At 38.3% G+C, this 14329-nt stretch overlaps 2 protein-coding genes across 2 annotated transcripts; one reads left to right on the top strand and one right to left on the bottom strand.

Annotated features, from left to right (window-relative positions):
• Positions 1–3869: 3869 nt before the first annotated feature.
• Positions 3870–9699, bottom strand: LOC122650890 (cysteine-rich receptor-like protein kinase 10). The gene is made up of 6 exons (XM_043844256.1): positions 9599–9699; positions 9329–9471; positions 8960–9170; positions 5372–5606; positions 5084–5234; positions 3870–4094 (listed from the first exon to the last, which is right to left on the bottom strand). The coding sequence occupies exons 1-6, from the start codon at positions 9657–9659 to the stop codon at positions 3870–3872; spliced, it is 1026 nt and encodes a 341-aa protein (XP_043700191.1). The 5' UTR covers positions 9660–9699.
• A 1754-nt stretch (positions 9700–11453) lies between these two features.
• Positions 11454–12334, top strand: LOC122650243 (probable aquaporin SIP2-1). The gene has a single exon (XM_043843594.1). The coding sequence runs from the start codon at positions 11566–11568 to the stop codon at positions 12286–12288; it is 723 nt and encodes a 240-aa protein (XP_043699529.1). The 5' UTR covers positions 11454–11565; the 3' UTR covers positions 12289–12334.
• Positions 12335–14329: the final 1995 nt, after the last annotated feature.

Consider the following 14329-nt stretch of genomic DNA (forward strand, 5'->3'; position numbering starts at 1 on the left):
TAGAGCCCTTCCCAAAAGCCCTCATTTTTCAGCCATGAATAGATGGAGAACTTTCCGGCTTAATTTGTATAAGCTTTCTTCTTAGTTTTTCAGGAGGACAACTAGGTATATAAAGCCATCATTTTTCAGCCATGAATAGATGGAGAACTTTCCAGCTTAATTTGTATGAGCTTTCTTCTTATGTTTTCAGGAGGACAACTAGGCAATATACCTTGTGGAAATAAAATTACAAAACAGAAGATCTTTCAGTTCATAAAGGATAAGTACGGGAGAAAAACACTCTAATTCAAGGTTCGTAATCTTGGTATCGGTTGGATCGCATCGAATTGGCTGAATCAGATCAGAATTGCCCAAACTCCAAATATGACACTAAATTATCAATAATTTATTAAATATGATAAGAAGAAAATCATACCTGGTGGGACCATAATGGGTTCAATTATCCTCACGTAAAAAAAAAAAAAAGGTTAAATGAGCATACCCTCTAAAATGCACCCAATATTCCTCGTACCCCCTAAGGTTCTGATAAATCCATGTACCACCCTTACTTTATCCCTCTAAAATCATCTAAGTCCACACTAGGCATTAAATGCTAAAAAATAATCAAACTACCCTTTTTTCTATCTTTTCTAAAATTTGAAAAGACCTAATTACCCTGACCTATTTGCTAAAATTTAAAAAAACCAAAATGCCCTCATCTTCCCCAAATCATCATATTCTTTTATAATGTGGATACCCAATACTACCATCACCACCACCACCACCACCCACCATTAACATGTGTAATTTTAATCAATCTTCACCATTAATCAATCTAGTAATTTTCCCTTTTCAATCGTAACATGTGTCGTTGATTCGACTTCACATGGTGATCACATATTCAAAAACAACAAAAAAAAGGATGTACTAAGTGCAAGAGGCTCCTGCCACTAAGGAATCTTGGGAGGGTCATGATCTACTCATCCCTACGACCTACCCCTGCTCTGCGGAGAGACTATTTCTTGACTTGAATTCAGACAACTAGGTCGTATTGAAGCAATCTTACCATTGCATCAAGACCAGCCTTTGGTCTAGCAAACAAAAGAAAGATTGCCCTGAACATAATCTTGCCGCTCTTTGTCTAGCAAACAAATCTACCATGCCATTGACTACCCAAGTTTTTGTTGAAAAAGGTCAACCATCCTAACTACAAGATGTCTGGCTACGGCTTAAGAAATTGGAACCGTAGTCGTATGGGGTCGCGGATTTGCAGAGGGGAGTTGTAGGGAGTCGGGAACTCAACAAAGAGAAGATGACGAGGATGAGCATCTCAAAGAAAATTGAAAAATTGGGTGTAATATTCTTAAAAAATGTAATACAATCAATATGAAACGTTTTAAAATGGAAAACATGGAAGAAAAGATTTTTTATTTGGAAAAATAATAAATATTTTAGAAAAAAAAAAAAAACCTTTAGACAATAGGAATTTGAAAAAGTGTCGTTGCTATATTTGAAAATGATTGTATTTTCTTATTTTTGAAATTCAGTGCAAGAAAAACCTTTAGAAAAATTATTAAAACTTAGTGTCCTTAAAAATGATCATGTGCAAGAAACATGATTAAAATTCTTGAGGATCAAGAGTTAGAAGTCTTATTCAGAGATGAAATCTCTGATGTATAAGATGTTCTTTATGAAGTAGAATCTGAAGCAGAAAACTCAAATGACAGTGAAAAGATGAACAAGTCTTCATACTTCATGAAGAAACTTCACAGAAATTTAAAAGAGTGATAGGGAAGAATTCTCCTTAAAAAAAAAAAATCAATTAAAAAAATACAAAAAATAAAGAAAAACTGATATTTATGGAATATCTAAATTTAATCCATTTTCAATTTGAATATTTGAACAATTTAGCTAGTGGCTATTTATTTGCTAAATTCCCAAAAGATGGAACTATGGAGTTGATTTTATTATTCAAAAATAAAGTCAATAAAAGGAGAAAGAAATATCCCAATGTCAGGTATATTAACCTAGGACGACTAATACAAATGACAATGACTGCTTTGTTTAGAAAAGGCATTGAGAATCCAATCTCAACTGTCACGTCACATTAGATAAAAGCATCGAAAAAGACTCAATTACAGCATTGATTGGAGTTGTAGAATCCAATCTAAGGCACTGGTGTAGTTTGGTTTAATAATCTTTATTTCATAAATGATAAATTACACACCTAATAAGTACCCAATTTTTTATAAAAGTATGTTTGGGACACCTCAAGTTTTAAAAAATGACGTTTGGGGATCTTTTGCCCCAAGTCCTGCTCCAAAATAAACAAATTTCCAATGTTACCCCTCTCAATCCCATTCCCACCCCTCACCCATCGTCACTTTCACTTCCACCATCACCATATCTGTCACCACCTCAACCCATTGCCGCCGGCCACCACTACCATCACTGTAACCACCACATGTAACACCCCTCCACTACAACCCCGCGCCCCACCTTTCTACCTCATCCCTGCCGCCTATGCATCTCTCCCCACCCCACTCATCTTTGTGGTCTTGTGGCTCTATGAACTTACAATGACACCTTTAAGTGAATGAACGGATAGTTCTATTGATGAGCTAGCTTGGCTAGTTAAGGGAAGTGGTGACCTGCAAAAAAGGACGAGAGAAATTAATGGTTCAAGTATACATACGAGAAGAAATTAAAAATAGTTTCTTCACCTGCAAAAAAGATAGTTTTTGTTTTTTTTTGAAATTTTTTTCTTTTATTTGTTTCATTTTATTCGCTCAAACGTCAATATCTTATAGTCCGTGTTGCCGATTTTATCTTGTCACATGTCACCATGTACTTTCCATCTTTATGGCGGCCATGACAAGATTCTGCCAAAAAGTTGCATATAGATTGAGAAAAATACAAAAATGATGTTTCACGCTGATTGAGGCCTAAATAATATAGGAATTTCACAAAAGTTTACGTGCAAGCATAACACAGCAAGATAAGGCCATCCAAATGATTTCGGTTTACATCGGATCGCCCAAATACCAAGAAATATGTTTAGGATAAAATGATCATTTTCACAAAAGTTATCAGATTTGGACAAATTTTCATGTGCATGCTTAATAGGACCAAATAAGATCATCCGAAGTGTTTCAGGCCAAATCAAACGATCCAAATATCAAGAAATGTACTAGGAAAAAATGATTATTTTTGTAAAAGATATCAGATTGGTTGAAATTTCACGTGTGAGCTTAAAAACAAGGCTATCCTAAAAGTTTTGGCTCTACTTGGAACAATGTGGGTACAAAAAGTGCGGTAGATGTAATTTGGTAATTCCTGCTTCAGTCATCATGTGAGTCATGATGACTTCAATCATCATCGCCAAAACACCCTTCCACGATATCAAAATGTGATGTCTACATGCACTTTAGTAGCTAGACGTGAAAAAAAGAAATTTCTATCGCCATCAAACACAATTTACACAGTCTTTTTCCATCCATAACTTTTCATGCAATTTTAGAACAGTGATGTATAAAGTTTTGGCATTCGTTTCCTGGTCAAAGATCCATTCATTCACCCCTACCGTTTACATTGTTTCCTGAATGTCCTCCAGAGCTACCTTCACTTCCTTGAGAGAAACATTAATAATTGGAAAGGGTTCACGAGTACAAGATTTCAGACAATCTCTTCAGTTTCTATGATAATCTGTAGATTGGCAGGCCATAAACATCCATACTCCAGGAATTTTTCACCAGTTGTAAGAAATCTTCATGGTCCATCTACAATTTGTGAAATCTGAGGGACAGTTCTGAGGTTTCAGAAAAGATTCTGAGATAGTTTCTATGGGACAATGATTTGAAGAAGCCGCTTAAAGAGCTTTCGAAGCACAATCATGGAAAAAATTCACCCGATTTGCTCGGCTCATCGAGAATAGTTCCGGGTCTCTTTGATAGCATCACCAACACTCGACGCATCGATGGTCGTAGCTTTGGGTCATCTTGTGTGCATAGTAATCCAATTTGTATGCACATTGCGACTTGTTCGAGCACCGCAGTTGATGCTAACATTGGATCCATGATGTCCAAGCTTCGACCTTTCTTGTAATGCTCCCATACCTACAACCAATAAACAATACCAGTACCAATGTAAAATCTATGTATAAATTGGATGCGATGTTGAAGGGTCCAACACAAAACCTTAAGACATTAAGTAAAGATAGTTCAGTTCCTCAAGTATATGAAGACGCTAAACACCTTACAATACTAGTACTCCTGTAAAATCTATGTCCAGATTGGACTTTTTATTGGAATTTCTAACACAAAACTAGGCATTAAGTGAAAATAGTTCAGTGCATCAAGTATATGAAGACATCAAACACTTGAATAAACCAATAAAAGATTGTAACTTTATAACTCCCAACATTTTTATCACTCCCACTCACACGTATCCATAGCATACTTGATCTACATGTGGATTGACAACTTAGAGAGAAAAACAAAAGAATTTACCCAAAATCGTAAGATATTTAATAAATATAGTTTCTCGAGTGTATGAAGGCACCAAGGACTTTAACAAATTGATGCAGGACTATAACCCTATAATTCCTTAACATTTCAACACATGATGTTATTGAAAGAAGGAGGTGAAGGCATGGTTCGTAATCTCGGATTGAATTAGCCGATATTGGTCGGATCGGATCGGTTTCGATTGAGGCCGATCTCGAGATTTGACCAATACGAAAAGGTTTGACTGGATTGTTCCTTGGATCGGCTTATCCAATTTGATCCTTGACCGGTCAGACTGAATATTTTTTTATTTTTCAAAAAATTTTTAATTTTTTTAATTTTTTATATTATCTAGACCGATATTGACTAATCCGATCCGGATAATATCGATCGATCCGATCCCAAGATCAAAACATCCACTAACTTTGACCGATACATGACCCAATCCATAAAAAAACGATTTTGAGGACTTTTTGACTGATCATGACCAATTTGCACCAATTCGATCCCAATCTGAAAAGATTTTGACAATGACCGATACCGAATCCGATACCTGGATTTTAAACCTTGAGTGACGGGAAAAACTCACATATACATACCCAATCGAGTAGGTTCCGGCAATCAGAGTCAGAGTTGAAGGTGGAGTTCTCCTGGCCACTAATCAGTTCCAGAACTACGATGCCATAGCTGTAGACATCCACCTTTACCGACAACTGTCCATGCATCAAGTACTCCGGTGCCATATATCCCCTGAAACAGTAAAACACCATCACCCATATAAATTAATAAATGATATCCGAATCTAAACCGTACGATCTGATGACTTAAGTCAACAGGTACAGCCATCAGAAAAGAAGATAAAATTTGGAAGAGAAGGGCAAACAGACCTGGTGCCTACGACGCGAGTGTTGACGTGAGTCGTATCCTCAGCGTAGAGGCGGGCCATACCGAAGTCCGCGATCTTTGGGACCCACTTGTCGTCCAGAAGAATATTACTGGTCTTGATGTCCCTGTGTATTATGACGCTGTGCGAGTCTTCATGGAGGTACAACAATCCACGTGCCATCCCTACAATCACGGCGTATCTTCTCTTCCAATCCAACTTCGCCTTCCTCCCTGCATCTGCATTAATTCCAATACATCGTCAAATTATTAACCCTACATCCTACCAGATCACAATCACATCACTATTACAATGTTTGGTGGGCGAGAAATGAATAAAAAAGAAAAAAATTATTCAAATTTGTTTTTTGAATCTGAATTTTGAAGAGAGATACAATAAATCAATCATTTTGGGCTTTGGGGATCGATGGAGTAACTTAATTTTTCAACTCATTTTTTCTACTTCGTTCTTTATAAAAGAGGATGGGAGCCCTTTTGATTTTTTCGGGGTCTCTAGGGGAATAAGATAGGGTTAGCCCCTATTTATTTATTTCTACAATAGAAATGTTATCTAGACTTCTTGTTGTTTATAAGTACCTTGATTTGTTCCACGAGATTGAAATTACAAGAAATGCCCCAAAAATTTCTTATTTCTTTTTTGCACATGATACATTCATCTTTTATCGGGCTATGATAGAGGATCTCACAATCATTAAAGCTATACTGGACCTCTTCTCCGATCTGTACGAACAAGAATCTGGTTTTTTCGAAAGGGACGTGATTTTGTTAGATAATCAAGCAGTCTTGGATGCTCTGCTACTCAAGGCAGAGCGATTCTCCAACTCTTTGAGAAAAGCAGGGTGGAGCTCTAAGGACATCACTGACGCTCTAGGTTTTGATTTTCGACCGGAAAAAGAACTACCCCACGAATCAAAACCCCTCGTGTATTCGTGTTTGATTTGCTCTTTCTGGGTAAAAATGAGGAAAATCGGGAAACGCATTGTAAAGAATCTTGATTAAGGAAACAAAGATTACCATTTCAAAAATTTAAATATAAAACTTAGTTTGTTTCAGGTAGGCTTCCTCGATATCCCCGTGAGGCGTGCCGCGTGAGCTGATCTACTCATCTACTACTGCAATTGCAACTCGCAAACCAATTTGAATCGAAATCTCCTGTAAAAATCTCTGCTTTTTGGAGAATACCCCACCACCTTCAGAAAATTTCAGATATAGAAAGGAGTTGGACAGAGATGCTGCAACTTGGAGTGATGAGCGGCTGCGAGAAGTGGAGGAAGTAGAGGAGGGGAGGAGAGATAGTGAGGTGGGGCTTCACGGTGGGATGGTGATGGTGTTAATGGTGGGTGGCGGTGGATATGTAAAAGAAGATGATTTGGGGAAGATGATGGTATTTTGGTTTTTTTAAATTTTAGCAAATAGGTCAGGGCAATTAGGTCTTTTCACATTTTAGAAAAGATAGAAGAAAGGGTAGTTTGATCATTTTATAGCATTTAATACCTAGTGTGGACTTAAATGACATTTGGAGTGTAAAGCAGGGGTGGTACTTGAAATATTGAAGGGTGATACATGGAATATTAAACCGCTTAGGGGGGTACGAAGAATATTGAGTGCATTCTAGGAGGTATGTGTAATTTACTCATATCTATATATATTCTTTTTTTTCATTTCTTAACAACCCAACATAGCCGAATTTTCTTTAGCATAACTGGAGTTGTGAAACGACAAAAAATGACAACCATGCGATGAGATGACTCTTAGGTTTGTACCGACCCAACGCAAAAGGTCAGGAGCGGATCCCACACCAGACTTTTTTTTGGTTAGAAGGTCCACATCATTGAAGCCGTATAGAAAATGTTGATCCCCTATTACCTCATTATTACGTCAGCAATGATTCAGTACCACCTCATGTCTACGTTAGTGATGAGCTTCGAGACCTACATCAGTAAGCCTCGTTTGTTTGACGGACAAAATGGAGTGGAAAACTTGTGAGGTGGGTTCCCCATATTGTGGGCTGAGTTGATAAGAAAATAAAAATAAATACTAGAAAATGCATTTTGTAGTGGAGTGGAATTTAAGTAAGAGAGAGAAAGAAAATAGTCATGCAGTGGAATTCCATGGAAAATAAAGAAAATAGGAGGACGAGAGAGATAGACTCAAAAATAATTTTTAGGAAAAAGTTCTGTGTCCGGGAGTGTGGCCTATGCCAGTACTCCCATGAGTCTATCTCTCTCCTCCCCATGTGAAAAGACATCTCTGCCCCCTTGTTTTAAGGAGGAGAGAGATAGACACATGGGAGTGCTAGTGTAGGCCACACTCTCGTACAGAAAACTGCTTCTCGTAATTTTTTCATGAATGATGTCAAATCTTGAAAGTGAATGGGATGGAAAAAAGAGGAGTGTTACCTCACCTGAGACAAGAATACATGCATTTAAAGAGCTTGCTTTGTAGTTTTCCATCCCATTTAACCAAACTATAACAGTTGTGGTAATTTGTGGGAAACAAGTATAAGTTTCCCACACATTTTTTCTTTTACCACTTTTCTCTATCAAACAAACAAGGCCTAAAGGCATGGGTTAAGCGTACAACATTGGATCGGGGTCGGTCATCTTGGAAACCAATATGATACGACATTGATCAACCCAAATCGGATGGTTTTACCTCTCATTTTCCTTAAAAATTGATTTTTATTTTATAGTTTTACCCCAATCCGTATCATCCACTTATATAATACTGATCCAGATCGGTAAATATGGTCGATCCATGACGATACCTCAAACCATGGGTAAGGGTGTCAATATAGAACTGAAACCTAAGACCGAAAACGAAATCAATTTTAAAACCGAATCGAAATAAATTGGTTCGATTTTATTTCGAAATCTGAAATATTTTCGCAGTTTGGTTTTAATTTTAAAGCTGAAATTAATCAATGTGTATGATAAATTCTACTTTTGGAAAAAAAAATAAATTTGTTAGATTATTAAGTCTTTTGATGCTTTAAGCCGGATCTAGTTTGAAAAACAAGCTCCAATTAAGTGCTTTTCGATTTTCACATATTTTACCTTGAACCAAATTAAAACAAACCCAAAAAAACCAAAACCGAATAGATTGACATCCTTATTCTGGTCCCTATGGAGCATATTGTATAAAAGGGAAAAAGATCACTACTTGGTAGTGTTTGCTATGCCATCTCACAGGGCACCCTGAGATAATGCCTCTGCCCCGGATAGATATACCCATGCGTGCTCCCTCATTGGTCCAAACACTCTAGAAACCATGCGACCAAGTAGTAACACCTGAGCCGGCGTTGATGCATGGACTCTAGAGTCCGGTCATCTAATCCAATAAAGAGAAGGAAACCATGCCATGAAGATGATCTAATCTTCCTTAATTAATAGTTTCCCAGAAATCTCTGTTAAATCAGTTCTGACTAAAACTAGTTGTAGTGCCAATTAGGGTCTTCCAGTTCATGATTCTTCTATTAATTTGCGAGTAAATTGCAACAAGAAGAGGGAGGTGGGTCGAGTTTCCAGTAAAGAAAGAGGGAAATTAGAGAAGGGGAAATGGAGATCACTCACTGAAGAGAAGTTTGTCCAAACTCTCATTGGAGACGTATTCGTAGACCAAAAGCTTCTCTAGTTCGTGGGCACAGTAGCCCAACAAGTTCACGACGTTCCTATGCTGCACATTTGCCAGTACCTTAGCCTCGTTCGTGAGCTCCTTCCTCCCTTGATTTGAACTGTGCCATAGCCTCTTTACTGCTATCTCTCTTCCATCCTCCAATTTCCCCTGTATGTCATTAAGAATTATTATAAACAATATGCTCATATCCAACTCTCAAATCTCAAAATTTTCAAAAATCAAAACTCTAATTCTTAACATAATTTTAAAACAAAACCATTACAGAACTCAGAATTCAGCATTAAACATTCGATCAAAGCAAATACCTTATAAACAGGGCCGAATTTACCCTCCCCGAGCTTTTGATGGGAATGAAAATCTCTGGTTGCTGCAATTAGGGTCTCTATAGAGAATAGCTCCTGTTCCTGTGCTGCTATATTCTTCTCTAAGTCCTTTCCTTCCGGCGACTCTGATATGATATGTGATCATCCCCATAACCAGAACCAGAAACAGAACCATTAGGGATGGAATTTGAGACATCTCTGTTTCACACAATAGTAAAACAAAATGAAAAAGTGGGGTTTTGTGTTGTATACCTTTTCCAGAGTGGGATTTGAAATGCCAAATGAGATTCTGCCAGAAACTGGTTGGTTTCATAATCGTTGTCGGTTGAGACTTGTGTTAAATTCGATGGATTGGTGAGGATAATTGAAGAGCCGCATACATGTATGAGTAAATAAGATCGTTCCTGGGTTCTTCTTAAGTTCCGTGATAACTCAAGGAGATGATGAGGGTTCTCTCTCTCCCTATGTCTCTGTGTGTTGCGTATAACTCTCTCCTTCTCACATTTTCTCTCTCGTTTCTGTGGTATCTATCAGGATTTAAAAAAAATGAAAAAGTGACACCCATCAGGGTGGGCGAGAAAGCAGTGGAAGCCAGGGTTGGGCGGGGAAGGGGGAGTGAACCTAAGAAGCCCTTTTTTTTTTTTTTTTTTTTTCTCCTTCTGTATAGAAACCTATAGGTGAGCTGACACCACCTTGAATTATTAATGTTAAAGCTTGATCAAAGAGAAAAGCCATTTACTTCAGCTTAGGGTCAAAAAGACACATGAAAGGGCAGATACCACTTTTTTGTTTTCTTCCCCTTTCTTTCACTTAGAATGAATTAGAAGTTTTTTTTGTTTTGGGGTTAGGAATCAGAAAAAATATATTAAAAAAAAGAAGATTACAAAGAATGGATCGGGGCATTCCCAAGACTTTTTGTTTTTGTAAATGGCATTCCCAAGAATCACAAAGAACAACAATGGGAAGGCAGCCCCATTTCAATGGGAAAGGATTCTCTTGAGCACCCTGCTCGGGCTGCATGTACATCGTCGGACTTGGACAGGCATGAAAAGACTACCTCACCCCTGCTCGGGCGCTCAGGTAGGGATGAGGCGGTCTTTTCACCCTTCTCCAAGTCTAGCATTGCACATACAGCCCAGGCAGGGTGCTGGACAGGAGCCGACTTCTAAATCCTAGACCACCTTCAAACTTTGGTTGACTAAGAAAGTCCCACTTTACAACAATGGCTTTTGAAGATTCTATATCTGCAGTCTAGATAAAAATTTTCATCTATCCTTCAAGAGTTAAAATCAGATTGGATGACCATCAGTAAATTGAGAAATTATGATCTAAAATGCTAGATATATAGATCTAACGAGCTCAACTCGACCCGCCATTGATAGAAGTCTTCCCTTCCAACCCACCATCCTATTTTTTATTTGGTCCATCATGGAAAATAGAGGTTCTCTTCTAACCCTTCCTTTGAAGATATGAACGCCAAGATATTTGGTGGAAAATTTATAGACAGGAATTCCCGAAGTATCTATAATAGCTTGCTTCCTACATGGAGAGATACTATCCAAAATAGAGCTTGCTCTAGACACTGAATTTTGCCATTCTTCTGGCGATGATGACAACAGGATATAGATAGACATCAGTATCTCTTAAGAAGAATTCTTTCCCCTGTACCCAAACCATATCATATCACCCTCACATCCTAAAAAATGATTTATAAGATCTTTTTATTAAATGTTGAAGGAGGTACTGCTCACCTCCCCAAAATCCGAAGTCTAGTGAAATACTAGAACCGTAACGCCACGCAAAATTCTGTGACACTGCAAAAAGTACGGTGCTACAGGCCTTCATCAGCCAAAATCTAGAATTGTCTTGCTGTTCGATTTGACCTAATTCTAGACCAAAACCAAATCAACCCAATCGAAACCAGACCGAGCCGGTCAATTGACACCATACCTAGCTCTTGCAACTTGTGTAGGATGACCTAATTAGCTGACCATGTGTGATATAGTCATTACGAAAAAAAAGAAGATAAAAAGGACATGACAGTAAAATATCTAATACAACATGACCCATGCGATTGAATTGGACATGGACCACCAATAAATAAATGTCAGATTCCTCCGCCCTGATCTCGTCTTCTTCTCCATCTATTTAACACGAACCAGTAAAGTAAACAAGAAACCATCCCCTCCAGGAGGGACGAATCCCGCATCACATCATTAATGGCTTCTGTGCGGCTGATCTTGTCGGATTTAATCCTTTCCTTCATGGCTGTATGGTCAGGAGCTCTCATCAAGCTCTTTGTTTATAAGATTCTTGGGTTTGGTTTTGAAACCAAAGGAGAAATCCTAAAGGCTTCTCTATCAATCTTGAGTATGTTATTCTTTGCTTGGTTGGGTAAATTAAGCCGAGGTGGGTCTTACAATCCTCTCAACGTATTGTTGGGTGCTGTTTCTGCAGGGAATTTCACTGAGTTTCTATTTACTGTTGGTACAAGGATTCCTGCTCAGGTACTCGGATCTATTACTGGGGTTAAGTATTTCATTGAGACATTTCCTCAAACAGGTCATGGTCCCCGCTTAAACGTTGACATCCATCGAGGTGCAACGACAGAAGGACTCCTAACTTTTACAATTGTTATCATCTCACTTGGAGTTGCTAGAAAGAACCCCAACAGCTTTTTCATTAAAACATGGATGTCGAGTGTCTTTAGATTAACACTTCATACACTGGGTTCCGATCTGACGGGTGGATGCATGAACCCTTCCTCTGCCATTGGATGGGCTTATGCCAGAGGAGATCATATAACCAAAGAGCATATATTTGTATACTGGCTTGCACCAATTCAGGCAACTCTCTTAGGAATATGGACGTTCAGGTTGCTTGTTCAACCACAGAAGCTCAAGGAGGAGAAGATTATAAGAAAGAGTATCAAATCAGACTGAATGGTTGTCAATCTTGCCTTGTATCATTTGCAGTACTCCTTTCTTCTGTTTTTTTGCATTTTCCTCTTGTCAATCCTCTCTCTTCGTCAATTAATTAAAAAAAAATATGAAAACAACGTCTTCAAAAGGCCTAGCACATTTATTGTCCCTAAGGGTGTCACTTGGGACGGATCCCAGTATTTGGGATGGGATGGTACCGATATCGAGACCAAAAATGCCAATCCTAGTACCGTCCCATTTAATTAACGAGACCAAACCTAGATCCCAGTCCTGATTACTAGCGGGATGGGACGGTACCGGTTCTTAAACGGTTCTAGGCACTGTAGAAAAAAGGGGGAAGAAGTTTAATTGTTTCTAACAAGGCGGTTTTATTAGTGTTGTGAAATTTTTTCACTATCATGAAATCTAAGTTGTCTACTGCTTTTTATAAAGCAACTTAAATTATGAAATCATAGTTTTACTTCTTCAAACTCCCTAAGATCATATGTAATAAGCTTCTCATTTTTTTTAAATCTAGAGAAGTCTTACAAAATGGAAGAATCCCGTTGTGTTCCTCTTTGACTTTCCCAACCAAAACTCTATTTATCACACATGTCATATGGTAGTATGGTACGAAGTACGAAGTGCAAAAAGGAAGAACATGGTAGACGTAGTTGGCCGAGGGAGGAGGGAGAAGGGAGTAGCACCGCAGCAGGTTCTGTGTGGAGAGACTTCAAGCTATGGTTGTTGACCTGTTGTTCTTCTTCATCTTTAAAAGGCAATTAGTGAAACCCTAATGAGTCGTAATTCTAATACCCTTTTTTTTTTTTTTTTTTTAACAAAAAGATCTTATATACTCTTTCTTTTTAAACGGTACTAGTAGTTTCGGTACCATCCGGTACCTAATTGGTATTTCGGTACTGGTACTGTTGGGAGTTCCGTCCCAAAACTGTCCCGTCCCGTCCCATTTATCATTCGGTACCAAAATCAGATACCAGTACCGTCCCATTAGTAAATGGGACGGTCCGGTACCGGATTTTAGCGGGACGGTATTGGGACGGTTCCCGGTTTCGATCCCAAATTGACACCCTTATTTGTCCCTATGAATTCTAAGAGCCACTAAGGCCTCGATTGTTTTTTGATTAGACTCAATCAATTGAGAGCTAGTATTAGAGAAAGCAATGGAGAATCCCCTAACCCCAGGCAAAGAAAAGGAATAAACACTCTAAACAAATCTGTGTGTCGAAGACTGGACGTGCGAACTTTGATATCAATTGCCAATACTTCCCCCTCTCCTCAAACTCCCTCTTAAGGCCCCGGGAAGAAGCATGCAGACAGTAAACAAGATTAGAGCTTAGCTTGTTGATTTGACCGGGTTTTTCCAAAATCCTCCCTTTAACGTATTATATACTAGATCCATATTTAACTGTACCGATAGAATCCCTAAATGTCACAATATTATAAAACAACGATCGCTTCACTTGACCCCTACATCAAAATATTCATTAACCGCTAAGCTATTAGTGGGTGCGGTCCAGTTTCAAGTTTACATGTATATATAAAGAAATCAATAGAAAATTTCCGATTTTTTTTTTTGGAGGGGGTGGGGTTGATTTCTTATCATGTTACTATAGGTCCAGTCTCACTTTTTATCAGATTCGGTTTGCTTTTCGGTTGATCCAGTCTGCTTTTGATTTCTACCAAGTTCATAAAACCCCCACCCAAAACCAAACCGATCAGGACTCAGTTCAATTTGGCCAACCTAATACAGTCGGTCTGACCGGTTCGAGCTGAAATGTGACACCCTCTTGATTAACAACAAAAAATGTAGAGAGAGAGACGCAGAAGAGATTCTAAAAGAGGTCCATGCAATGCTATTGGCCACGAAATCAAGCGGTTGTAGACCATGATTCCTGTCCACCTCAATCACATTATATGAAATCTTTTTGTTTCTATAGGTAGGATTAAGGGTGTCGATTGGGACGTTTCTAGTATTCGGGACGGGTCTGTACTGATATCGATACTAAAGGTACCAATCCCAATACTATCCTATTCAGTTACC

Source organism: Telopea speciosissima, chromosome 2 (assembly GCF_018873765.1).
Source record: "Telopea speciosissima isolate NSW1024214 ecotype Mountain lineage chromosome 2, Tspe_v1, whole genome shotgun sequence".
In the NCBI taxonomy this organism is placed as follows: Eukaryota; Viridiplantae; Streptophyta; class Magnoliopsida; order Proteales; family Proteaceae; genus Telopea; species Telopea speciosissima.

Bases quoted from the DNA above. Each gene is read 5' to 3' on its own strand.
- LOC122650243 (XM_043843594.1), top strand. From the start codon at position 11,566: ATGGCTTCTGTGCGGCTGATCTTGTCGGATTTAATCCTTTCCTTCATG.
- LOC122650890 (XM_043844256.1), bottom strand. From the start codon at position 9,659: ATGAAACCAACCAGTTTCTGGCAGAATCTCATTTGGCATTTCAAATCC. The intron at 9,472-9,598 runs GTATACAACACA...ATATCATATCAG, and splicing joins CAAATCCCACTCTGGAAAAG to AGTCGCCGGAAGGAAAGGAC. The intron at 4,095-5,083 runs GTATGTATATGT...TATTGGTTGTAG, and splicing joins GCCGGAACCTACTCGATTGG to GTATGGGAGCATTACAAGAA.